Source organism: Sorex araneus, chromosome 3 (genome assembly GCF_027595985.1).
Source record: "Sorex araneus isolate mSorAra2 chromosome 3, mSorAra2.pri, whole genome shotgun sequence".
In the NCBI taxonomy this organism is placed as follows: Eukaryota; Metazoa; Chordata; class Mammalia; order Eulipotyphla; family Soricidae; genus Sorex; species Sorex araneus.
In genome coordinates, this window is record NC_073304.1 from 25,701,134 (window position 1) to 25,728,577 (window position 27,444).

General features: G+C 53.0%; 1 protein-coding gene across 1 annotated transcript; it reads right to left on the reverse strand.

Moving 5' to 3' along the window:
* Positions 1-382: 382 nt before the first annotated feature.
* BATF (basic leucine zipper ATF-like transcription factor) lies at positions 383-22,798 on the reverse strand. The gene is made up of 3 exons (XM_004610222.2): positions 22,533-22,798; positions 20,185-20,289; positions 383-861 (listed from the first exon to the last, which is right to left on the reverse strand). Exons 1-3 carry the CDS (start codon positions 22,593-22,595, stop codon positions 652-654), a joined length of 378 nt encoding a protein of 125 aa, XP_004610279.1. The 5' UTR covers positions 22,596-22,798; the 3' UTR covers positions 383-651.
* Positions 22,799-27,444: the final 4,646 nt, after the last annotated feature.

The window sequence follows — 27,444 nt, forward strand, 5'->3', positions numbered from 1 at the left end:
CTGAGCACTTTCTGGGGTAAGCCCTGAGCACTGTTGGATGTGGCCTAAAAGCTGAAAGAACAGGAAGACAGAAACCCAAGAAGGCGCTGCGGAGGGTTGAAGGCCCTTCGCCTTTGAAGGGAACCCAGTTTCCTGGGCAGGCAGTCCAACCCTGGAGAAGCAAAGAGTAGCTCAGCGGGACTGCCCAGAGCAGGAAGGACTCCCGCGGCCTGGCATGAGGAAGGCCGCACCCCACGGAACTCCGGGTCTCAGGGGGCAAGCGTGAGCCTTGACAAGTTGTTTTCTTTAAAGACATTTATTTAGAAAAATAAACCTTCCCGTCCCTCCTCCCTCTCTTCCAAGGGCCTCGGGCGTTAAGCATGACTCTACCCCGAATGGGGACCCCCACCCACCCACACAGGGTTCCAGCACAAGTAGGCAGGTTTTGGGGGGGCTCCCGGAGGGCTGCACCCCACTTGTAGCAGCTTCAGTCCCGGGTGCCCTCCTCCTCCTCCAGGGGGCCTGAGCTTCGGAGACTCCAGGCAGGAGAGCCGGTTCCAGGGGCTGGGCGTGGCCGGACCACAGTCTCTGCGCCCCCCTCCTGAGGCCGCGGGGCCCCGCTGGGCGGTGGTCTGGGGGGGAGGGGCTCCGCTCTCCCCCACCTCTGCAAGCTCAGGGCTGGAAGCGTGGGGCGCTGAGGTGAGGCTGGTGGAAGGGGTGGGCGCTGTACACCACCTCGGGGGGCGAGGGCGTGCTGGGGGTGAGCACGGAGCACAGGGGCTCGTGGCTGCTCAGCACCGACGTGAAGTACTTCATCTCCTCCGTGAGCTGCTTGATCTCCTTGCGCAGGGCCGCGTTCTGTTTCTCCAGGTCTTCGCTCTCCTGTGAGGGGAGGGATGGGCACTGCACTGAGTGAAGGCCTCGGTGCCCGGGAGGGAGTGGGCAGCAGGAGTCAGGGGTGGGGGGTGGGTTTCTGGTTGCACAGCTGTGCAGAAAGGCCCCCAGCAGGCTCTGCTGTGCACACATGAGTGGACACATTTTCATTTGGTGGGCGGGGGGCGGGGGCGGGGGGGGGTGCCCACTTGTGCCTGCGGAACCACCGGGCAGAGCCACACGCGTTTCCTCCTGACCTGCTAGAACAGCAGTTTCGCGCCTCACAACCCAGCGGTGCCTGTGGAAATGCCCCGGGGCACACCCAAAGGCACCCTCGGGGCATGCAAGAACCTGCGCGCTGGGGTCGCGGGGCCTCCAACCAGGGTGGCCGAGGGTCGCCTCCCTATCTCCCTCATCTCCACTCCGGAAGGGGTCCTGTTCTTATAGGAGCTCATGGCTCTACCTGGGTTCCAGAATGTTTAGGGTCTTCACGAAAAGGAAACAGTCCAAACCCGCCACAGTATTCCATTCCACTTGCCCCACCTCCCCAAGCTTTGCTTTCTAACATTTTTGGGGCATCCCAAGCATCTGGAAACTCCCCGAAACCCGCCACTAACATTTCCCTGTGGCTTAGGGAAGCCAGCGAATAAACCCAATCCAAAAGATGTCCAGGGAAAAAGCTCCAAATACTGGCCATGGGGCTAACTAGGGGACTATTGCATTCTGGGTAGCAAGTACTGACCGGAAATGAGCCCATCTTTAGCAACCCAGGGGGATCACCTTTCCCATGTAATTTGGGTGGGGGGGGCATATGAGCCCCACCCAGTGTTGCTCAGGGCTTTCTGCACTCAGCTCTGTACTCAGAAATTATCCATGGCAGTGCTTGGGGGACCCTATGGGATGCCAGGGATCAAACCTGGGTTGGCAGGGTGCTAGGCAAGCACCTCACCTGCTCTACTATCGCTCCCGGCCCTCCCAGGTGATTTTAAGATTCAGTTTCCCTAAAACAGATCATTGCTGCCAACCCCTGGTGCCCACAGGGGAAGGGGTGTTAGCTCTGGAGTTGCAAATATATTTCAGCTGAAAAGCAACCTAGCATTTGAAGAATAAGTCCTTTTTTTTTTTTTTTTTTTTTTTTGCTTTTTGGGTCACACCTGGTGATGCACAAGGGTTACTCCTGGCTCTACACTCAGGAATTACTCCTGGCGGTGCTCAGGGATGTGGGATGCTGGGAATCAATCCGGGTCGGCCGCGTGCAAGGCAAACGCCCTACCCACTGTGCTATCGCTCCAGCCCCTGAAGAATAAGTCTTATTTTTTGTGTTGTGTATGACTTGGGTCATTTTCCAAAGTTGCTGGTGTATCAGAATGGATTTGAGTTTCAGTTAAAAATTCAGTTTGAGTCCCTTTCTGAAATAGATTTGGAACTCAGTGGGTTTGGAAGTTTGGGTGAATTGTAGGAATTTTAATATCAAACAAATGTTCCAGATGATTCTAATGAATCTTTGAAACTTTGGGGGAAAAAAAGATTAAGGGGCTGTAGAGATAGTTCAGGAGCTAAGGAGCTTGCCTTGCACGCACCTGACACAGGTTCAATCCCTGGCACTCCATATGGTCCCCTGAGCCTCACCAGAAGTGATCCCTGAGCACAGCTGGCAGTGGCCCAAAACAAAACCCAAAAAAATCTGGATTCAGTTATCTAAGCATTCATTTGGGGGGGCTGGGGAGGGCAGTTTTTGAGCCACACCCAGCTCTGCCCTGGCCTTATTCCTGGCTCTGCATTTGGGGATCAATCGTGGTGACATTCAGGGGGATTAGATGTGGTGCTGAGAATTTGAACTGGGTCAGCGGCATGCAAGGCCAGTCAGTGCCTTAACTGCTATTCTCACTACCGGCTCCCACCCGAGCACTTATGAAGTGCCCGGCATACACTATGAACTCAGCTCTTTGTTGATTGGCAGGTAACATCAGTAGCTTTTGAAGTTGATTCAAAAAAATATCTAGTAGCATCTAAGGACACTTGATAGTAAAATTTGCTTTAACAAAGATCCACAAGGAGCCTGAGCTACGGTTAATCAGAGAGCTGGTTAAGCGGGCTGTCATTTCCTCTAATGCCCGAACCTGGGCACTCCTGGACTTTTGTTTTGTTTTTTCTTTTGGCCCCACCCAACAGTGCTGGAGGTGCTTCTCCTGACTGTTCCAGGCCCCGTGCTGGGATGAAAGCTGGGCCCCAGCATGCAAAGCGAACACTTAGTCCTTCGACACTCTCTTGCAGCTCCTGGGGGCTCTATTTTTTTGGTTCGTTTTGGACCACACCCGAGGATGCTCAGAGGTTACTCCCAACTCTGCACTCCAAGGATCACTCCTGGCAGTGCTCGGGGGACCATATGGGCTGTGGGGGAAACGGACCGGGTTGGATGAGTGCAAGACAAGCTCCCGACCCTTAGTGCTATCTCTTCTGCGGGGGAGAGAGGGGTCTTCTTTTAAAGCAGATGATGGGACCTTCTCTGCCCAGCCAGCTTCTACCCGCTTGGCAAGGACAAATATGACCCTGTTTAGCATCTGGGGGCCAGAGAAGGTCCCCAGCTCAGTCAGAAGGAAGCCCCTCCCTTCGGGGCGGGAGCTGGGGGGGTGCCAACGCCCAGGAGGCGGAGTCAGAGGCTGCTCCTGGCCGGGGCGTGTCGCGCGCACCCACCTTCCCCTCGGGTTTCCAGGCACCTCCCGGAGGCAGGGCAGCCCCCCTTTACCGAAAGGCGAGAGAGACTATTGGGGGGCGTTGGGAAGACGGGAACTGGGGCTTGCAGTCCCGGTCCCTCCCTCTCGCCCCTTCTGAGAGTTTCCACTGGTGTCAACACTTACTGTAAACCGTGCTCCGCAGAGCCTGGGCAAACCCCAGGCACCGGGCGGGGTGGGCGGGCCGGGGCCCCAGCGCTCCGCGGGTCCCCAGCGGGAGGCCCCCCGACTTGCGGGAAGTGACACGCTCGCTCCTCCCCGGCCGCTCGGGGCCACTCCCCGCCCCCCAGCCTGCAGAGCGCCGCTCTCTAGCCGCGGGGGTGCATCACCGCTGCCCCTGGTGACCAGAAAGCCACCACGGATGTGCTTTGAAAACTTAGCGCGGCCGTGCCGCGCGTGCGCCCCTGCCCGCCCCTCGGACGTTCAGAGTCTGGGTCCCCTCCCCCGTAGCAGGAAGTGGCCCGTCGCTGGGTCCCCCTGCCGAGACCCTTCCTGGGAGTCCTTGGAATGGACTCCCCGGGGAGCATCTGTTTACCCAGAGACGGTGCTCGGGTCCCCTCCTCCCCGACGGGGGCGCACACCTAGAGCTGGGGCGCGCAGGGTGGCGTGGAGAGGAGAGGGACAGGCCGGGTCAGCTGCTCCCCAAAGGTGGGGGGCGGGCGTTGTGGGGGGTCTATGCTTGCGTCTGGGCACCTGCTTGCCTCTGGTCCTGCAGAGGTTTCCTGCCCGGGAACCCCGCAGGCGGACACGGCAGAGTTTTCTTTCACCCCCACGCTAGCGCGCGCGGAGACCCCCGAACCCGCCTTGGGCGCAGCTGCGGTGGGGAACCTGCTTTTCGGAGCTGGTGCTTGTTTCTCGGATCCGGAAGCTTGCGGGGGCTGCTCCGACGCCCCCTTAGCCCTTCGCGGAGAAGAGCCCGGGGACTTCCCCATTCTCAGCCTCGAGCTCCGGGCTCAGAGGGGCCAGTCCCGCAAGGGACGCCTCTGCCGTGCAGGCCACTGTGGCCAGGAAGCGGGTCCTTAAACCGGGCGCACCCAGGAATCCTGCAATGGCCACTCTGACCATCCCAGAGTCCATCCTGGCCTGCCTGGGAGCGGAGGACCTGGCCCAACCTAGAGCTTGTTAGAGGCTAACTCCAGGCCAGTCCCCCCCACCCCCACCCCAGCCCGTTGCCACCACCCAGCAGGAGGAGGTCTGAAATCCAAGGACGCCCGGAGAGAGTGCTGTGTGACTTTTAGCCACCTGCTCTCCCTCTCTGAGTCCCAGAAGCTTCACTCTGAAACAGGAAGATGGGCCCCGAAGGAGGAGTCACACCCTTGGTCACAGGTGTGGCCCAGGGCTGAATCAGCGTGGAGGACAGCCTGGGCAGTGGGGATTGTTCAGTCCCTGGGGATCTTATTGTGTGTGCACTGAGGTGGAAAACCACAGGAATGATCTCCAGCCCTCTTCAAATAGATAGCTAGAAAGAGAGAGGGTGGGAAAGAGAGAGAGAGAGAGAGACAGACAGACAGACAGACAGACAGAGACAGAGACAGAGATAGAGACAGAGAGAGACAGACAGAGACAGAGACAGAGAGACACAGAGAGAGGAGTTTTGGAAGGGCAGATGCAGGCTGAATTTTATTTATTTGGTTGTTGTTGTTGTTGGGGGGGATGTGGCACACCCAGTTGTGCCCAGGTTTTACTCCTGGCCCAGAACACAGGGATCATGTGATCACGCGTGTCTGGTGGGCTTGGGGGGACCATATGGGATGCCAGGGGTTGGCCCCAGGTTGGCTATGTGCAAGGCCAGTGGCCTCCCCCTCCTCTCTCTCCAGCCTACAGACGGAACCGTTTCCTCGAATGTTGCTACCCCACCTTACTGCTCTTGCCAACACTCTTAGCCTTTGAGAGTTGTCATGACATTTTCTCTTTGCAGCAGTGACCTGCAAAGAGCAGCGATGAATGACCTTAATATTTACCTTTCACTGCACTTGCCCGAAGGCAGGCAGCCTAGCCTCAGAGGTGATGCCCTTCACCCTCTTTGTTTTTTTTTTTTTTTTGGACCACATCCAGCAGTGCTTAGGATTTACTCCTGGCTCTTAGGAATCACTCCTGACGGGCTCAGGGAACCATGTCAAGTGCCAGGGATCAAACCCGGTACGCCACATGCAAGGCAAGCGCCCTGCCCACTGTGCTATCTCTCCGGCCCTCTCTGGCCCCTGACATCTGATTCAGTCTCAAGCCCCTGCTGATCAGAGCTGACTATTGACTTTCCAGTTTCATTTTCCTTCACACCTGTCCCCCACACCTGTGGGGTTGCCTGATGTCCCCTTCTCCCCTTATCATGAACCACAAGTAGCTCAGGGGGTGAAGGAGGAGGCTTCTTGGGGGCGTGGGAACATTCTGGGAAATTCCCTACGGGAGGGGCCCAGGAGGGGGGTCACTTAGAGCTCTTGCAGGGTGGGGAATCCCCAGACAGGTCCCTTACCCACAGGAAAGCCATTGGGGACCAAGGTCAGGCAGACTCTGGCCCAAGACTCTGGCAGCAGCTCTCCCAGCCTTCCGGGCCCGGCCCAGCCTCCTCCTGGTCAGCTCTGCAGCCCTGGTTGGTGGCCTGGATTTTCTCGTCGAGTTTTCTAACTGTGATTTCTAGCAGGGGGAAATCAGCCCCTGTGTTTTTTCCTCAAGAGTATGTGTGCAGTCACGTGTTGGTGGGGTGACCTTTCCGCCCGCACCCACATGCAGATCGACTCAGTGTAGGAAGCTTAGCCCTCAGACCAGGCTGCCACCCACCCATCTTCCCGCAGTGCAGGAAGGGGGCATCCGCCTCGATCAGAGAGGCCTGGAGACGTCTGCAGCAGGGGAGGCTGGGGGCCTCTCACCAATCAGGGGGGAAGTGAGTCCCCGGGAAGGAGGCAACCAGGAAACCAGAGTCTCAGTACTGAATTGCTTGGTTCTGCAGAAATCGCCACCTTCTGCCTCCCAGCCCCATCTCTAGGCCCTCAGGGGCCTGTCATCCTCAGATGCTTGGCTCCATCCTGGGGCCTGTGTCTGGAGGTGGGGCGGGAGCAGCTCTGGGTGGGGAGGGCTCCCACGCCATTGCATTGCCTTGGTCTCCTTAGTGACCAACGGTTTGCTCCGCATTGATCCTAAACTCCTCCCCTCAAGCCCCCCATGTCCCCGATTTCCTCTAGAGAGACTCAGTAAAAGATTGTCCTCTAGCGTAGGGTTCCTGGTGAAAGCGATCAGGTGACCAATGAGATGTCACCAGTGGTGCCTGGGGAGGGGCACGTCCCATCCCACCGGATGGCAAGTCCCCACCAGGTGGAAGGCCCCACTCAGGCTTCCAGGCTTCCCTCAGCCTGGAGGAAGGCTGTGGGGAGGAGGAGAGGAGTTTGAGGGCTGGGGGCTGGCGGAGGGGCTGGAGCTAGAGTCTGCAAGTCGGAACTGTGGGCTCCACCCTCAGCGCCTCATGGCTCGTGGAAGACCGTCAGTACAGGAGCCAGGAGTAGCACTCCCCACACACCACACACCACACACCACAGCGCTGCTGGGTGACGCTTAGACATGAGAGAGAGAGAGAGAGAGAGAGACAGAGACAGAGACAGAGAGGGAGGGAAGGAGGGAGGGAGGGGAAGAGAGAGACAGAGAGGGAGGAAGGGAGGAGAGGGAAGGAGAGAGAGAGAAGGGGAGAGAGAGGGAGAGAGAGAAAGAGTGAGAGAAAGAGAGAGACAGAACTTAAAAATAATTGGGGCCCACACATGGCAATGCTTAGAGGTTATCCTGGCTGTGCACTCAGGAATCCCTCCTGATGGGTTGTTGGGGGTAGCCACAAGCAAGGCGCATGCCCTACCTGCTGTTCTATCACTACAGTGCTAATAGATACCACTACAGTCCCCAAGGTTTTTTTTTAAAATTTATTTATGTTATTGTGTTTTTGTTTTTGTTTGTTTGGTTTTGCTTTTTGAGTCACACCCTGCGATGCACAGGGGTTATTCCTGGCTTGTACTCAGAAACAACTCCTGGCGGTGTTCAGGGGACCATATGGGATGGCGGGAATCGAACCCAGGTCGGCTACATGCAAGGCAAATGCCCTACCCGCTGTGCTAGCACGCCAGCCCCTGTTTTGTTTTGTTTTTATGATAACTTTGCACTAGCCCTGTTCTGTACACTTCTGAATTTATATGTACGTATAAATAATTTCAACAAACCTGCCTTGAGTTCCCAATGCTTATCTATGACTTTCAGCTGAGTACGTCCCTAGTTGGCAATGCTATCACTAGCGCGTGCCATTCTGGAAAGCAGAGAAGCAACTAGCACTGGCCTTCAGTGCAAAGGCTTGGATTACTTGTTCCGTGATGGTGTGCGTGTGTGTTCTGGGGCTGGGGGCTGGTTGCCTCCCACACAGCTGGCCAACACACACACACACATACACACACACACACACACACACACACACCTGGTAGCCCCCTTTTGTTGTTGGCCCTGACTCACAGCCCCAGGTGGCACACAGCAGCCATCAGAGAGCTGCTGATGTCTATTCCTAGACAACACCCCCCCCAGCCCACCCCCCAGGCCCAGCAAAACATCCTGGAGTAGGTCTCAGGTGATGGTTTGAAAGTTGGATTTCCCAGGTGAGCTGCCTAGGTTCATAGCTGAGATGAGGGTCCTGGTGAGGGCTCAGAGGGTTGGGGTACAAGCTTTGCATGCTGGGTGGAGGTGGGGGGGCTGATCCTCAGCACCAGAGCGTCCCCTGAACACCTCCAGGAACACCAACCCTCCATCGCTCATTTTTGTCCCCAAGTTTGCTTAGGGCCACAGGGGTTTGTGGAAGAATGGGGAAGGAGATTGTGTCTGAGTACAGGGGAGGTAGCACAGGGCAGGGGGTCCGAGCCGCTCCCCTACCCACTAGAGCAAACACGGTACAAACTCAAACGGCTCCAAACACTTCAGTCTCTCCTTGACTTTTTGGGGCCATGACCAGGGATGCTCAAGTCTTACTCCTCTCTCTGTGCTCAGGGATCACTCCTCGTGGGGCTCAGGGGACCTATGGAATGCTGGGAAACAAACCCAACCTGGGTTTATACATTGTCCAGGTACAAGACGATGCTTTATCCACTATAGTATCTCTCCATATATGCAGATATATGTACACACACTCACACAGAGTAGGTTTTCTTTTTTTTCTTTTTAGACCACACCTGCAGGTGCTTAGGGCTTACTCCTGGTGGATTTTGGAGTACCATATGGGATGCCAGGGATGGAATCCAGGTCAACTGCATGCAAGGCGGTTGACTGTCCTTGTCTACTGTACTGTCTCTCTGGCTTCTATACACACATTTTATTTTATTTTATTTATTTTTAGTGTGCACTTTTTAAAAAATCGTGGGATATAGTTACAGACTTACAAACTTTCATGCTTATGTTTCAGTCATACAATGACCGAGTACCCATCCCTCCACCAGTGCCCATTCTCCACCACCAATGGTCCCAGCATCCCTCCCACCACCCCCACCCGCCTCTGTGGCAGGGCATTCCCTTTTGCTCGCCCTCTCCTCTTGGGTGTTGTATACGGACATTTTAAAGGCCTAGGCCCAGCCAGTGTTTAGCAACCCTTTTGTTCCCCAAGACTGGAGGGTGGGAGTAGTGATGAGGGCCCCGTGAGGCCTCTGCCCTGCCCCTCCCAACCCCCCTGTGTACCAAGCATAGGGCATTGCACCAGCTGTGCTGCCAAGGCCAGCCACTGAAACAGTTTAGATGGTGGCAGTGTATGAACGACTGCGAAGAAGGCCATCACGGCCGCAGAGGATAACACCAGTCCCCTGACCGGTTTCTAGGAAAATGCCAGGCTCCCTCCTTTACACGAGCAAAAGGAACTTTCTCCCCAGTGCAAGACAAAATTGAAAAACAAAAAAGAGTGATATGAGGCCCGAGAGATCATACAAAATCAAGGCGGGTGCCTAGCAGGGGCTGTGCCCCTGATCCTGGTTCACTCCCTCCCGCGGCACAGGGTCCCCCAAGCACTTCCAGGCGTGGCCCCTAAGCACTGCAGGGTGTGGGCCCCACCCCCAACGGCAGAAAAAAATATGTCTTTGTCTCCACATTTCCTCTCTCACCTAAACTCCTTGAATAACCCAAGGAGCCGCTCTGCTTCCCCTTTTGCACATGAGAACTGAGGCGGGTTTGAATTCCCTTTGCTGCCTCGCCACACCGGATTCCAGTTCCCCTCCAGGGCCTCTGTCTTCCCTGAGCCCCCGCAGGCCACACAGGACATCTTGCTACCTTTTTGGTCAGGCTCCATCCGGCCCAAGACTCTGCTGAGAGCGTCTTTCCCCCAGTTTCCCATCCTTTCTCTTGGCCTTATGTCTCCTCTCCTGGGTCACGACCAGCTGGTCCCATTGCAGTCCCTTGGTTGGTCGCTTGCCGTGGTGGGCTGTTCAATGTTCTCCCAAGCACGGTTCGGGGCCTGAGGTTAGCACGCATGCGTGCCTGCTCTCGGACCCGGTTCCCGGCTGAATGAATGAGGTGTGACATCGGGGGCCTGGGTTAATCCTTCTCTGCTCTGTTCTTCCCGCAGAGGACAGATTGGATGTGACTCTGGGGAGGCGAGAGATCCTTGCTGATCCTCTATCGCCATTTCACACTAGTGCTGGGAAAACCACCCGGACTTTTACAGTTTAAGGACCACCTCTTATCCCCTTCAGCAATAATGCTGCATCTTTTAAAATTTTTTGATTTAAGGGCCACACCGGCAGTGCTCAGGATTTAATCCTGACTGCACTCAGGAATCACTCTTTCCCCGCCCCCCACTGCTTTCTTGGATCACACCTGGCAATGCACAGGAGTTACTCCTGGCGGTGCTCAGAGGACCATATAGGATGCTGGGAATTGAACCTGGCTCAGCCACGTGCAAGACAAACGCCCTACTCCACGTGCTATTGCTCCAGCCCTCAGGAATCACTCTTGACCGTGCTCTGGGACCATATGGGTTATGCGGGGGATCAAACCTAGGTTGGCCACATGCAAGGCAAGTGCCCTGCCCATTGTTCTATTGCTCCAGCCCCAATAAGGCAAAATCTTGTGCCAGCTGAATGCCCAGTTAGAGTTCTTGGTCACAGAAATTGCCTTTGGGCCAATGTTTAGCCCTAAACGATATCTTGAACTTTTATTAAGTGCTTCAAGTCACTCTCCTTCTTTATCCTTAATTTGTAGGGGATGGACTAGGTGTGAAATGAACAGTTTGTCACTAGTGACTCTTTGTGTTGGCTTCTAGTACAACATTCTCAAGTAGGGGCAATTTGACACGCCCCCCCCCCCCCCCGCCGCCCCGGCGCCCTGCTATCCTCCCCTGACCTCCAAGTAAAAAGAGGCATTGAGGGGCCGGAGCGGTAGCACAGTGGGTAGGGCATTTGCCTTCCATGCGGCCGACCCGGGTTCAATCCCCGGCATCCCATATGGTCCCCCAAGCACTGCCAGGAGTAATTCCTGAGTGCAAAGCCAGGAGTAACCCCTGGGCATCACTGGGTGTGACCCAAAAAGCAAAAAAAAAAAAAGGCATTGAGAAAGTCTGGGAATATTTTTGATTGTCAAAATTCAGCATGGGGATGTGTGTTGCTGTTAACACCGGTGGGTAGATTTTTTTGTTTTATTTATTTAGCTTGTTTGTGTGGGACCCACTCCTAGAGCTACTTAGGGCTTACTCCTGCTCTGTGCTCAGGGATCACTTCTGGTGGGCTCCGGGGATCATACAGAAAGCTGGGAATCAAACGAAGGTTGGCTGCATGCAAGGCAAACGCCCTATCCACTGCATATTACTCTGTTCTGGCCCCAGATCTTGTTTTTTAAAAAGGAACCCTCGCCTACACACGACAAAAAAAATATAGGAATCAAAATGTCCATAATGCTGAGGTTGGTAAACCCTCCTGTATATTCATTTCGCAATCAGAATAGAAAATTGGGTTCTTCTCATTTTGGTAGGGAAAATGTTACGTAAACTTTCTGTTTATTGCCTTGCTCACTTGCCTATTGGGGGCTTGCTGCTTTTCCTTAAAAGGATCTTGTTTCTAGGGTAAAATACCAAGTCTGCATTTATTTCATTTGAGCCTGATTATGTGTGTTGAATGGGTAGGTGTAAAATTGTGATCTGGAATCTATGGTGTTGTTTGGACAGAAACTTTCTTTTTTTTTTTCTTTTTGGGTCACACCCGGTGATGCACAGGGGTTACTCCTGGCTCTGCACTCAGGAATTACTCCTGGCGGTGCTCAGGGGACCATATGGGATGCTGGGATTCAAACCTGGGTTGGCCTTGTGCAAGGCAAACGCCCTATCTGCTCTGCTATCGCTCCAGCCCCTGGACAGAAACTTTCTACAAGGCAGGTCCAGTGTGAGATGGCCTCCTCTCCACTCTCACCCTGCTTCACCCACTGACCTGTCGTTGAGGGACAAGAGGGCAGCCTGGATATGCTTTCCGGTCCAAGTGAAAATAGTCTATTTTTTAAAAAGGGAATTTCAAATTGCATGCATTTGTCATTAGAATACATAAAACTGCTAGGAGTAAGGTAAACCACTCAAATAGAATCATTCAAAAATAACCATCGTTTAATCCCTGGCACCTCATATGGTCCCCCAAAGCCAGGAGTAAGCTCTAAATATCACCAGCTATGGCCCCAAAACAAAACAAACAAACAAACAAGACATAATCACTAGTAGAATTTCGAGGAAAATTTTCCAGACATCATGTGCCGTGATAGTACTTGCCTTGCACATGGCTGACCTGGGTTTGATCCCTGGCATCCCATATGGTCCCCTGAATACCACCAGGAGTAATTCTTGTGTGCAGAGCTAGGAGTTACCCCTGAGCATCACTAGGTGTGGCCCAAAAACCAAAGGGGGAAACATGTCCAGATATCTCTTTCCACTCCTTCTCTTCCCCTCTTTAAAGTGCCTGGTATTGAACTCTGGTTCTCCCACACATGGAAGGCAGGTGTTCTACCACTGAGTCACATCCCTGCTCCCAGGCAGCTATTTATGCATGCAAATATCTCTTTATTCCCCCAAATCACAATTTACATTAATAGGATTATAGTCCACTCTTGGTAGCTTGCTTTTTTCACTCAATGCTCTATCACTGATGTCTCTCTTGCGTTATGCACAGCTGACCCAGATTCAATACTCAGCACCACATACGATTCTCCGAGACCTGCCAGGAGTAAGCCCTGAGCACAGGGTCTAGAGTAAGCCTCAACTGCATCTGGGAGTGGCCTTCACACAAACAAAAAGTTCCAGGGTTGGGAGAAAGCTCAAAGGTCTAGTGTACATGCTTTGCATGCAGGAAGATAGGGTTGGTTTCCAAAGCAGTGCCAGGAGTGACCCCCTCCCACCTCCAACATTGTACCACTGACTGTCCGCCTCCCCCTGCCTCCACCACATGCAAAAGATTTCAGTGGCTATAGTGATGTATTGCATAGAGCTGTCTTGGTCTAAAGATGGAGGGAGAAAACTCCGATTTTTAAAGAATGAAAATATGGAATCAGGAAGAAGAATCGAGGATGTAAGGGAAAATGAATTCCTTCCTCCCTCCCTCCCTTTGTTTTTTTTCGGGGGGGTTTGGGCCACACCTGGCAATGCTGGGAGACAGTGTGCTGCTGAGGAGCAAACCTGGGGTTCCTACATGTAAAGCATGCGTTTCTGCCCTGGGATCGCTCCTGTTCTGGGAGCACTCCTGTTCTGGGAGCACTCCCACCCTTGGAACCCTTTTAACCCAGCTTGAAAACAGATCCATTTCCCTTAGAAAGACACAGGCAGTCAGTGAGCCACAGATGGGTTCTGAAGTCAGGCAGATGTACTGGCAAGCTATGCAGTCTTAGACAAATGATTTCATCTATAGCATGGGAATTACAAAATTAGGGTTTGGGCAGATTAAATGAGATCCTACAAGTTGAACTCTTAACACAGCTCCTGGTTCGTAGTCATGTGCTTAAGATATATTTAATAAAATTAAGTTCAGAAAAATAGAGGCCTATGAAAAGTGTCATTTTTTTCCACAGATGACTTACTGATTTTACACCAAACTTTTATTTATTTCTTTAAGGGAGAATAGCTAAAACATTCCATTCACATGGGGTGGATGTAGTTTGGGGATCATATAATAAGCCTTATGTATAGTCTTCCAGAGAGATCCAAAGAACTCCCAGGCTGGGAAAACACAATGAACGGGCTTCTCTTCCAGGCCCCCTGAGAGACCAGGAACAATAATGCCATTCTCGGGGGCCCGGGAGAGCAACATTTTGGCAGGATTTCTCTTTCTCCATACTCAAGTTTTAGCCTGTGTGAAATACTTTATTTCACACAGAATCCTCTGAAGGCCTCATTTTAACACTCATATAATATATAATATGTTATATAGTATATAATATATGACATATATAAGATATACTTACATATAAATATATCTACATGTACAGGCAATACTGGGGATTGAACCTAGAACTTCATGCATGCAAGGCAAATGATCTACCACTGAGCTATATCCCTGGCCCTCATATTTTTCCCGTGGGCTCAGGGCACTAGATGGGGTTGTCAGGGTTTAAACCCAGGTCAGCTGTGTGCAAGACAAGCATCCCATTGGCGATTGCTCCAGCCTATTGCTCCAGTCCCTCTTTCTCTTTTCTCAGGCTTTGTGAGGTTACCTCAGGAGCTGGCTCTGGGCAAGCAGCCGCCCCCATCTGCAAGAACAGCTGAAGTTCCAGCTGTTCATTCTACTTTGCTTCCAGTTTCATCATCAAGGCTAACGGGACCTGTGACTAGTGCAGCTCTGGGCTCCTCCCCTCCCCTCTACTTGATATTTCATGAGTAAACTCCCTTAATTGATGTCAGTCCCATTCTGTTCTGGCCTGGGCACAGACTCAAAACCCTCCCCGCTGTGAGCCTCCAGAAAAACCTCCGCCATCACCAGGATGCCCACACAATTGAAACTGATCTGCCATCCCTCCCCAAGAAGGTGCATCTCGTACTGTAGGTCTTACTGTTACTCAAATCTCAACTGACAGTTGGTCCTCCTGAAAGCCAGAGATGCTCACGGAGGATTAGGTAAGATGCTCAAGGGATAAAGTGTCGCCGTGGAAGACTGCTCAGTGTTTGAAATAAAAATGAGAAAAATCATATGTAATGATGGTTGCTGTTGAGAATTTACGCATGTGTAGTATGAATATGAGTCTATATATTGGTTTTGGGGGCCACACCTGCTGGAACCCCCTCCCAGCACATTGCTCAGAAGTAGCAGTGCTCTGGGGACAATGCATAAATCAGGGCTCCCGTAGGCCAAGCTAGCTCTGTGAGTTCTCCCACGAGATTAAATATCTATATTGGGATGGGAGAGAGGGCTAAACCACACCCTGCAGTCCTCAGAATCCTATTTCCGGCTCTGTGCTCAGGAATCTCTCCTGGCAGGGCTCACTAGATCCTATGCAGTGCCAGGGATCAAACCCAGGTTGGCTACATACAAGACAATTGCTTTAACCCTTTTAATTTCTCTCTGGCTCCTTCTTTTCTGAAATGAATATCATTCACAATTTGAGGAACAGACCATCCCATCTGAAGAAATTCAAGTTATACATGTGTGCTTTTTGTTGTTTCTGCATTTAGACCCAGCGGTGCTCAGGGATTACTCCTAGGAGTGGTTTGAGCATGTGTGGTGCTGTGGTCAGCCAGGGTCAGCCACGTGCAAGGCAAGCACCTCAATCTTTGTACTATCTCTGTGACTCTACACACAGTTTTTAAAAATAAAAGCAAGGTAGGTGTTGCATGTATATGCCTGTAAGTCCCTTGGTTGGATCCAGAGTGCCTCCAAAGTTATGCAGAGGTTGGGGCTGGAGAGATAGCACAGCGGGTAGGGTGTTTGCCTTGCACGCGGCCGACCCGGGTTCAAATCCCAGCATCCCGTATGGTCCCCTGAGCACGGCCAGGGGTAATTCCTGAGTGCAGAGCCAGGAGTAACCCCTGTTCATCGCCGGGTGTGACCCAAAAAGCAAAAATAAATAAATAAATAAACAAAGTTATGCAGAGGATCAAAGTATGTACCGTGTTTCTAAATTTTTTTTTACTGAAGTTCAGTAACATTTTTTCAGACTAACTCATTTAAATGTAACTCATTATTTTAATAACTTAGTGGTGTTCCACTGAGGAAGCAAACTATACAATTTACTTAGTTGGTCTGTAACATCTATACTTAGCTTATTTCTAGTATTTGCTATAACAAACAATGTAGCAATAATCTTACCACATATATATATATATATATATATATCATCTATGGGTATGGCTTATTCAATAGACTCTGAGAAGGGGCTGGGGCAGTAGTACAGTGGGTAAGGTGCTTACCTTGTGGCTGACCTGAATTCAAGTTCCTGGCACCCAATACGGTCCCCCAAGCCCTGCCAGGAGTGACCCCTGAAATCCTGAAAATAGAGCTAGGAGTAACCCCTGAACACTGCTGAGTATGGCCAAGCAACAACAACATCAACAAAATAGACTATGAAGTGAAATTGTAAAAATTCACAGTCTGTGGGGGCTGGAGCAGGTTTGCTTTGCACACGGCTGACCCGGGTTCGACTTCCAGCATCCTATATGATCCCCCGAACACCACCAGTAGTAATTCCTGAGTGCATGAGCCAGGAGTAACCCCAGTGCATTGCCTGGTGTGACCCAAGAAGAAAAACAAAATCACAGTATGTGGTCTACTTAAATATGCACAGACCTGGTCACATCGCCCTGTGATGGCTTATACTGATTGAGATGCCCACATGGCGATGTCTACTTTATTTTCTTTTTTTGCCACACCCAGTGGTGCTCAGTGATCACACCTGGCAGGATCAGGGGACCATATGGAATGCAGGGAATTGAACCTGGGGTAGCTGTGGGCAAGGCAAACGCTCTCCTCACTGTACTATTGCTCTGGCCCGTGGCAATAGTATCTTTCCCAGCCTGACAGGGGAATTTCACCATTGCTTTGTGATTGCACTCTTCCATATTTGTTTTTTGTTTGTTTGTTTTTATTTTTGGTTAGGGCCACACCCAGGGCTTACTGGCAGTGGCCAGGGGACCAAGTGGGGTGCTGGGGAATGAACCAGTTAAGCTGCGTGCTAGTGACGTGCCCTATCCTCTATACTGTCTCTCTGACCCAGATATGCTACTCTTGGTAGCGCCTGACCCTGTCTTTCAAGGTACTGGCCAATGAGTTCTAGGTCTCTGTGTGAGGACTGTGGAATGGTTCTCAGTCTGTGGTATCAAGCAGGGAAGGCAAGCCGGAAGTAGACCTAGCACTCAGCCCTAGGAGGTGGACTGCTGCTGGTACGCCGAGAGGTTTTCTACCTGAATCACAAACTGTGAAGAGGATTGTGGATGGCTGATGATCGCCTGAAAGGAAATGAGCATTTCAGACCACAACGAAACCCTTGGTCTGATGGTGTTTGATTTCTGCTTTGCTGCTGTATAGGTCTGTGCAGAGCCAAAAAACAGTTCGTTGCCTTGACTACAGTCCCTGAGCTGACCGTGCAAACTTAGTCTCTGCTATGCCTGTTTAGTGGTTGCCAGGGAAGAGGGACGCCGGGGCACCTGGGAAAGGAGTGGGGAGGAGTCTCTGTTCCCAGGCAGGGGCTGCAGGACCATTCCTGAGGCCAGCTGGGGTGGAGGAGAGTCCCCAGCTCCAGAGATGAGCCCAGTGTGGTCATAGCTGGTGTAATGACTCTGATGGGGTCCACCTGGTCCTAAGTCGTATCTGAGGGAGAGACGAGGCTGTTCCAGAGTGGGGAACCCAGCCGCAGCAAACACGTGGGGAGACAACACACAACACACAGTGATATGTCCCCAAAGGGGTGAAGGAAGACTAGTGGGTGTCGTTTGTGGGGAGACAGTGATAAGTTTCAGAATAGGGGTGAACTCCTGCTTCTTCGACAAAGAGGGGGCTCTCTATCATTACAAGTGGCCAAACACACACTGGGGACCATGTCCCAGGGATATTTGTTTCAAGCATCAAAAAACATGTCTGAGGGCTGGAGAACCTCAATATAACGGGATAGGGCTCTTGCCTTGCACATGGCCCACCCCTGCCCTATCCTGGCACTGTGTATGATACCCCGAGGAGAGTGCTATAAATAGCTCCTGAGCACCACTAGTGTGGTCCAAAAATTGCAACCCCCCAAAAAAAATATGTTTAAAATTTCTAGTCTTTAAAAGCATCTTTCAACCCTGAGATTCTAGATGTGATTATTGTTTCTTACAAAAAATTGTAATAGGTTTTATAAATATTAATTATTGTACTTAATTTTTCTTTGAGTAGTGACTACGCTCTAGGCCCTTGTTGAACTCTTTATGAAATGGTGTTAGCTTCCTTTTATTGTAGGGACCACACCCAGCAGTGCTCAGGGGCACTCTGGCTATACTCAGAGTGGCTTAGTTGCCATGTATGGTATTAGGATGGAACTCAAGGCTTTACACATGCCAGACCCGTGCACTGCCACTTGAGCTGTCGCACCGTCTCCTGCCATCTCACGCTCCACAGAGAAGAAAACCAAGACTTGGAGGGTTAAGAACGTCTCATTCAGTTCAGTCACAGAAATAGAGAGTTGAACAGAACTAGGATTCAAACCCTGTCTTTTGGCTGCGAAGCTGCTGAACTACCCGCAAATTCCACTTGTTATTTTACTTACTAAGTTATTTATAACGCTTAGAGCGGTTTGCCAGTTTCAGGAAATTCCCCACTTGTATGAAAAGGCAGGCTTTATCCTTTTGGTTTTTTTTATCAGTTCATCTTTTTGCTGGCTCTAAAGAAGCCTGGCTTAGGTTCAGAATCTGATCCAGTGAGTGAGCACAGAGTGTGAAGCCTGATTGTAAACTGGAGTGGAGTCAGACAATAAGCTCTGATGAAACCCTGGGGAGTTGTTAGTACGAGGGTCACCAACGACTTGGGCTGCCACTCACAGTTATTAAAGGGGGAACTGACAATGCACAAGTACTCTCCTATTGATAAACAGATATTTATGAACCTGTGACTCTGCAATAGAGGAGAAATATATTCTAAATAAATCATGAGCATCCAAGGAGAGAGGTTGGCATAAGACACTCTGCTTCCTTAAAAGTCCAAGAGCAGGGCTGGAGCAATAGCACAGTAGGTAAGGCGTTTGCCTTGCACGCGGCTGACCCGGGTTCGATCCCCAGCATCCCATATGGTCCCCTGAGCACCACTAGGAGTAATTCCTGAGTGCAGAGCCAGGAGTAACCCCTATGCATCACCAGGTGTGACCCCCCCAAAAAAAAATCCAAGAGCAGGGGTTGGAGCAATAGCACAGTGGGTAGGGCATTTGCCTTGCATGCAGCCGACCCGGGTTCTATCCCAGCATCTCACATGGTCCCCCGAGCACCGCCAGGAGTTATTTCTGAATGCAGAGCCAGGAGTTAACCCTTGTGCATCACCAGGTGTGACCCAATAAGAAAAAAAAAAATCCAAGAGCAGCATCTCTTTCTAGAACTCACTTATTCCTCTTAAGCTTAAAACTTCACACTCCTTGTGAGAGAGCAAAAGGGAATGAATGACCTTCCACAGAGGCAGGGTGGGGTGGAGGGTATGAGGTGAGGGTGGTGGGAGGGATGCTGGGACCATTGGTGGTGGAAAATGGGCACTGGTGGAGGGATGGGTACTCAACCACTGTATGACTGAAACGCAAGCATGAAAGTTTGTAAGTCTGTAACTGTATCTCACAGTGATTCACTAATAAAACAAACAAACAAACAAACAAACAGAAAAAACCAACTTCACGCTCCTTGATTACTAAGCCAGTCTGTCAAATCAATACAAGCATCTTCATTGTTTATGCCAATTCCCTGTTTACCATTACAGCAGTGAGTGAGGGGTCAGAGAGATAGTACAGGGCTAAGGCATTTCCCTTGCCTGTGTGACCAGTCATGATTTGACCCCCCGCATCACAGATGGTTCCCTAGAGTGCCACCAGGAGTGATCTTGAACACAGAGCAACATTGGGTGTGACCCCAAAATGAATGAATCAATAAATCTATTACCAGGGTGCTAGACGACATGCACTCCCCACGCCAAGTAACACATCCTTCACAGGTAAAAAACCAACCTGACTGGTATTTGGAAGGGGAGTTCCATGTATTGCACCTCCCTTGGGACGGGCAGAGCCCAGGTGGTGGCCACTGTCCTGGCCGCCTCCCAGAGCTGGGGCTGGAGGTGATCCTAGCACAGGAATAGGGTGTGGGACAGCACGGGCCTCCCCCAAAGCACTGACACCTCCTCAGCTCCTCTTAAAGGCCTTGGGCTCTCCATGGCTCCTTCGGGCTCCCCCTCTGCCCCCAGACTTCTGCAGGAACTTGGGGCTTCCCACATTCAGTGCGTCTACTCCCCGTGCCCTCCTGGGCGTCTCATTCCTGGATCAGCCTCCTAGCCCAGTCCCTCTTCTCAGAGCTTCTTCCCTCTCGACCTCCACCTCCATCCTCACTGCTCTCACCCTTCCCCGTGTGCTTCCCGAAGCCCCAGCTGCACCCCGGGCCAAAGCTCAGGTCTACGGGAGGGAGCAGAGCGCAGCTCGGGGGCAGGACACTCACCAAGTGCAGCGTGTCGGCCTTCTGTGTCTGCCGCTGTCGGCTCTTCTGTGCGGCGATGCGATTTTTCTCCCTCCTCTGGACCTTTCTCACATCATCGGATGAGTCCTGGGAAGCAGGGGTGAGGAGAGTGAGTCGAGTCTGCTCCCCTCCGGAGTTAAAGCAGGCTTGGAGGGGGACTGGGGAGATAGCACAGCGGGAAGGGCATTTGCCTTGCATGCAGCCGACCTGAGTTTGATCCCCGGCATCCCATAGGGTCCCCTGAGCACCACCAGGAGTAACTCCTAAGTGCAGAATCAGGAGTAAACTCCCATAAGCAAAGCCAGGGGTGACCCAAAAAGAAAAAAAAAAGCAGACCTGGGGGCTTTTATGCTGTTGCCAGTCCATCCATCCATCCATCCATCCATCCATCCATCCATCCATCCATCCATCCATCCTCCCCTTTCATCTTCTGCTTTACCCATCCAGCCCACTCCTTACCAGAAGCCTGAGCCCCAAAGGAGTTGGTCTCCTGTACTCTGAGAGCCCCCTGGGTCTCTCTCATTTGGGGGGATGGTGTGGGGGCTGTGTTTGGAAAACAATGTTCAGGCTGTTCTACCTTTGGAACTAGAACCTTCCTTGCTGTGTTTTCCCAAAACTCTATGGGTGAGCCTACACCGCACCCACTCTGGGCAAGTGCTTTCAGAATGCTCTGAAGTCACCCCCCAGCTCGGTGAGGCTGATGCTATTATTTCCGTCTTAGATAAGACAAGCTGCAAGGGCTCACAGCCATGGGGGAGCCATGTTTTCCCAAGGCTGACTCTCAGGCCGTCCCGAGACCCCAGCACCCCCACCTCACTGCGCTGTACCCCATGTGTCTTCTGCTCCGTCTCGGGGTGGTGGTCCCCGCCTTGAGCCTCCCCTCTCCCGATGTCCTCTTTGTGATGCTCTGGCCTCGACATGCCCCGTGACTCCCAGCACAGTGCCCAGTCCAAGGCAGAGAGGCAAGGCTTGGCTTTCCAGGTGGAGACCGCCCTGGCCACCGCTCTAGCTAGGGGAATCTCGGGGTGTTCTCCGAGCGAACCCCACAGATGGCAGCTCCAGCTTTCTCCCGGATGCGGTGCTGAAACCTCAGCACTGCCTGCGCCCTGCCAGACCCGCTCTCCTCACGGGTCTGTCCCTCACCCTCACGCACGCACGCACCCCGCTGCGCCCAGGCCCCCCTCGGGAGGAGGCACCACCGGGTGAGAGAGGAAGGAAGTGCTGTCCCTCCCGGGGGCATGGGGAACCCGGTTGCCATGGAGGCCATGAGTAATTTCCTTCCTAAGAAGAGGGGCAGACTTCCAGGCAGCGTGAGTCTCCCCGATACCATCTTGAGCAAAGGGACAGCACTGTTTACCCTCTGGTGCCCCCCACCCCCACCCCCACCCCTGGCTCCATCTGCCACAGACTGTAAGCTCCACGTCGGGCGGGGGGGGGGGGGCAAGGAGCACACTTTCCAAACAGCAGGGGTGGAGACAAAAGCTCACCCCGCTGATGAGAACCGGGAAAAGCCTTCCTCCCGGTGACATCTAGAGACATCAAGGAAGGTGGCCGGGAGAAAGCGCAGAGGCAGGGAGGCGGGCGGGGCGCTCCAACCAGGCGGGCACAACCAGACTTCAGATGCTCCCAGCCAGCCCCTAGCATTCTCCGCTTTCTCCAGAGATGCCACAGTGAATACGAGCCTCTCCAACGCACCCCCCTGGGTTATGTCCTTCGCTCTGCCTTGGGCCGGCAGCTCTGGCTGCACGGTGCCCAGTGGATGAGTGGGGCCTCCGGTGCTGTCCTGGGCTCCTCTGCCTTCAGACTTGCTCGGGCCATGTTCCCTTCCTGACCCGCTTTCTCTCGCGCATGCTGACGGTGCTCGCCAGAGAGAGAGTGCCTTCCCTTCCCCAGGGTTTGGGGTGCGGGGCGCCCTGCTCTTGGCGCTCCTGCCCTCCGCTCCGGGACTGCTGGGGGAGAAAGGCAAACCCTTTCCTCTGAGACTCCTTTGATGTTCATTCTCTCTCTCTGGCTTCCTAGAAAGCCTCCTGGTTGTAGGAACCCAGCGGAGGCTGAGGCACCCGGGGTGGCCTCGGGGAGCCGAGCTGAGAGGGAGGAGGGGGGGTGGGAGGACTGAGCAGGGTGCGGATGGGCTGAGGGTCTCCAGGCTTCAGCACCCCTGAGCTGCCCGTCCCCTGTCAGAAAGAAGCCGGGCAGAGCCCCTGCCTCCGGGCACCCCACATCTCCGGCTTCCCAGAAAGCGCCAGGCTGCTGCCTCCCTTCCTGTTCTCCCCCCCCCCGCACCAGGAGAAGCGGGTGGCCGGGGAGGGCCTGGGTGGGGGGGACGCTACCTGCTTGCCGGGGGGAGGAGAGCGGCTGAAGCTGGAGTCGCTGCTGTCGGAGCTGTGAGGCATGGCTGCAGGCTTCCGGGCTCCCCAGCAGCGCACAGGCCTCTGGGCGGCGGGTCACCAGCGCGCCTCCCGGTTCTCAGGCTGCCGGGCCAGACAGCCGCCGGGCCCCCTGCACAGGTGTCCCCACAGGCCCCTCCTCAGGCCACCCCTGCGTCGTCCTGCTGCGCAGCACGGGGTACAGAGGCTCTGCGCCCCGCAGGGACATAGCGCCCGCTCCGGGGGCCTCGCGCGCTCTCTCTTGTGGTTTCAGCCTGGAAGTCACATGGGCGGAAACTTCAACAAGTTAGAAGTTAATTTGAGAGAAGACACATCTCTGGGAAAAGACCCACAGAATTTTGTGAAAGAAAGAAAGAAAGAAAGGCGGAGAGGAAGAAAGGGAAAAAAAAAAACATACTCAAAGCCCCAGATAGCTTCCGAGAGTGTGAAAGGCAGCAGGTGGGGGGCAGGGTGGGGGGCTGCGATGTGAGAGCAGAGAGAGAAAAACAGCTCGGGGAGGGGAAAGCCCCTGGGAGCGAGCAGAGCCCGCGCCTGCCAACGTGAGCAGAGGGACAGGACAGCAGGGAAAGGGTTTCCACTGTCCCCAGCTGGCCGTTTTCACACCCCCACCCCACAAGCAACAAGCCTGGGGTATCTTTCTGCTGTCAGTGGAGAGTCCCCGGCCTGGGATTGTGTGTGTGTGTGTGTGTGTGTGTGTGTGTGTGTGTGTGTGTGTGTGTGTGGTGTGGGTAGGGACACAGAGAGCTTCCTCACTACCCTGAGCCCTGGCCAGCCTCGGGATGGGCTGGAGCCCCAGTCATGCAAGGACCTGGCGTCTTCTTGATGGCCCCACAGAGGAGGCCGTGGGGGACCCAAGAGTCCCTGGAAGTCTCTGGAAGAGGCTCCGGGAGGAATGTATGTGCTCAGCATCATCTGCCCTCTGGGCCTGGGAGAGCAGTCTGAGCAGCAATCCATTATTCGGGAAGCTCATGGGCCAGAGAGGATGAAGAGCAGAAAAGCAAGAGCAGCAGCAGCAGCAGCAGCAGCAGAGAGAGAGAGAGAGAGAGAGAGAGAGAGAGAGAGAGAGAGAGAGAGAGAGAGATGGGGGGGAGAGGGGAGAGAGAGGGAGAGAGAGATGGGGGGAGAGGGGAGAGGGGGGGAGAGAAAGAGGGAGAGAGGGAGGGAGAGAGGGAGAGAGAGGGGAGAGAGAGGGGGAAGAGGGGAGAGAGAGGGAGAGAGAGAGGGGGAGAGAGGGGAGAGAGAGGGAGAGAGAGGGAGAGAGAGGGAGAGGAAGACAGAGAGGGAGAGAGAGGAAGGGAGAGAGGAAGACAGAGAGAGAGGGAGAGAGGAAGAGAGAGAAGAAGGGAGAGAGGAAGGGAGAGAGAGAGGAAGGGAGAGAGGAAGGGAGAGAGGAAGGGAGAGAGGGAGGGGGGAGAGAGAGAGAGACTGAGCTTGGAGTCAAACCAGCGGCCCCAGAGGTCTGGCCCTGCCTGTGCCAGCGGCCTGAGGGATGAGGGACGCTCGAGCTCTTGTTCTCTGTGAGTAGTGGGGGGTGATCAAACCGCCTGTCCTCTCTCAGGGCTGTTTCTAGAAGCAAACGCCAACTTCCCTGGGCACATCCCCGGTGACAGCGAAGCCAACTATGGACGCGGCTGTTCTCCACAGGGCAGCTAACTGACCGGCGGGGCTCTCGGGAGGCCAAAGCACCGTGCTCTCAGGAGCGCTCCCAGCCCTGCACCGGCCTTGCTCCATCGGCGACCTGGCAACAAGCGGGGCCCCTAGAGGGACGCGCACCTGCTGGCCGAGTGTTCCAGGCCGTCCCGTCGGAAAGGTGGCTGGAGGGAAGCGGAACGCCTCTCTCGGGGAAGCCGTGTTTGAATGGGGGTGTGCGGGGGGCACAGAGGGGAAACTGAGAATCGACTCTGGACGCTGCCAGAGAGAAAGATAAGGGAGGCAGTGGGTAGGGGGTTCTGGGCTTGGAGGTCAGGAAGCCCCCACCCCACCCCAGGAACGAAGGCTCTGTGTGCATAGACAAGGCAGGGGGGAGGAGATGGTGTGGGGGCCCGAGGGAAGGACATTCCAGGCAAGAAACCAGCCAGCACCTGGTGTTCATGGTGTTTGGACGGACCACAATGGGGGGGCGGGGGGGGTTACCTGTGTTGTGAGCGGGGAAGCCGGGGAGGAAGTTGGTGAGCTTCATGGGGCAGGGCCATGTTGGGTCTTTGAGGCCACTAGAAGGATTTGAGGTTTTATTCTGAAAACAAGGAGGAGCCCCTGGAAAGCCACTTTGCCGTTTCCATACTGTGATTCTCTGCATCAGCCACCTTTTTTTTTATCACCATGTGGAAAGTTACAGAGTTCTCAGGTTTATGTCTCAGTTATACCGTATTCAAACACCATCCCTTCACCAGTGCCCATATTCCACCACCAAAATCCCTGGTATACCCCCGCCCCCCACCCCAACTGTATAACTGATGAATTTCACTTCATTTTCTCTTCACCTTGATTACGTTCCATATTTCAACACAAAACTCACTATTGTTGTGGGAGTTATACCCCCAAACAAGATAACACTAATAAGGAAGCATTTGATAATTAGTTTTCCATTAAAAGATTGTATGTTTTCAGGTTTTATGTGTCCCAGTCCCGAATCCTGGAGCCGTGTTAGTTGCTGCTCAGTGTTGCCAGGGCTCCATCTGGAGAAGGTGTGCTGGCGGCACCTCCTCCTTCCGGCTCCCCGGTGTTGCTGGCCCCAATTCGCGTCTGGAGCATTTTCCGGGCCGCATTGCTCACCAGAATGCCTGCCGCTTCTCTGTTGATTGTTGCATCAGCCACTTTTTGCTTCCTTCATAGCACTGGCCAAATTTGGTGTTAACTATCTATCTATCTATCTATCTATCTATCTATCTATCTATCTATCTATATTTTTCCTTTTAGTTTTTAGGTCACACTCAGTGATGTTCAGGGGTTGCTCCTGGCTCTGCACTCAGGAATTACTCCTGGTGGTACTCAGGGGAACATATGGGATGCTGGGAATCAAACCCAGGTCAGCCGTGTGCAAGGCAGGCACCCTACCCATTGTACTATAGCTCTGGCCTCAATGTGCTATCTTATATTATTTATTTCCTGTTTCTTCTACAAGATTATTAACTCCATTTATGAATGTGTTTCTCCATTCAGCAAATGTTCCTTGAGCACCTGCCGTGGCCCAGGCAGAGTTCTGAGCACGGAGCGTTACATTAGGACTCTGACTTTCTCTCTGAATGACATGGTAAGTCGGTTAGCTTTTGCTGCCTAACCAACCACCAGAACCTCAGTGGTATATTTCTTCAGCTTGTGAGTCTGCTAGTCCTCTGGAAGACTCTTTTGGTAGAGGCTGGGCTGGTTTGTTCTGAGCTGGGCTGCATCATGTATTACAGCTTGCCGATGGGTAGGCAGATAACTAGCTCAGGTCAAGGACCCTTCTGGAGGATTCTCCACCTGGTCTCTCACCCATTCTGGGCTTGCTGGGGCTCATTCACATGGCAGTAGTGACCGTCCCAGAGGAAGAGCAGATGCATAGAGAGAACCAGGCTTCACACAACTCTCCTTCGGCCACATTCTATTGGAGACAGAAGTCATAAGGCCAGTCCAGACTCGGTGGGTTGAGAAAAAGAGGATACCTCTGGGGGGTGGGGGAGGGGAAGCACAACTGGCAATGTTCGGGGGTTACTGCTAGCTCTGCACTGAGGAATTACTCCTGGCAGTGCGCAGGGGATGTATGGGACGAGGGGGATTGAACTGGGGTCAGCTGCGTGCAAGGCAATCACCTTGCCTGCTGTACTGTAACTCTAGTCCCAGAGGATACCCCTTGAGAGTATGAATTTAGAGAATGGTTCCTGTTTCTGCCATCGCCCACAATGAGAGTGGTGGGAAGCCATTGGCGGTCCTAGAGCAGAGAGGAGAGGAATTATTAGCAGGATCTGGCTGCAGCTAAGCTTTGATTCTAGAGGAGCAGAGGAGACATCGCAAGAACAGTTTGGGTGATGGCGTTAGATTATTGCAATGATCCAGGAAGGATGGCATGGGTCAGGAAGTAAGGGTGAAGGTGGTGACCATGTAAGAACCCAAGGCTGTGCTTCTCTTGCTTACAGTTGCCCACCCGAGGTCCCATCAATGCCTATAGATAATTGTCAAGTGACAAAATATGTGAATGAGTTTGCACAGAACTGGGCATCTAACTTACAGTATGTATGTACACACACATATGTTTGCTTATTTGCGGAGTCACACCTGGCAGTGCTTAGGGCTTATTACTGGTTCTAAGCTCAGTAATCACTCCTGGTGGGCTCAGGGGACCATATGGGATTCCAGGGATCAGACCCACGTTTACTAGGTATAAGGCAAGTGCCTTGTCCACTGTATTACTGTTCAGGCCCTATAGTATGTATCTTGATCTGTATGATCCAATGCCTTTTTGCTCCTTTATTATGTTGAAGCTCTGCAAGGAATAAAACAATCAATTTTTATTTTATCCAATTTGCTTTGACCTTTATTATGTAGCAGAAATTATCAATGTGAGTGAGACAAAAACCTTGACCTCCTAGGAAGAAGCTCTTTGAACCACCTGTTATTTAATTCTAAGTGCTTGTTGAATAAATGATTGCTTGATTTTGTACTTCTGAGTCAACATACTGATTTAATGCTTAACAGAGACTAATGAAGACTCAAGAAAGCAGTTGACCCGGAGCTCTCTGTGCATCACATTTAGTTAGAGCACTGTGAGAGTTTTGAAAAAACAAAAATTTTTTTTGGTTTTGAGGTCACACACCAAGAGGTGCTTGGGGGACGGAGCAGTGCTGAGGATGGAACCCGGGCCTTGAGGGGATTGAGATGA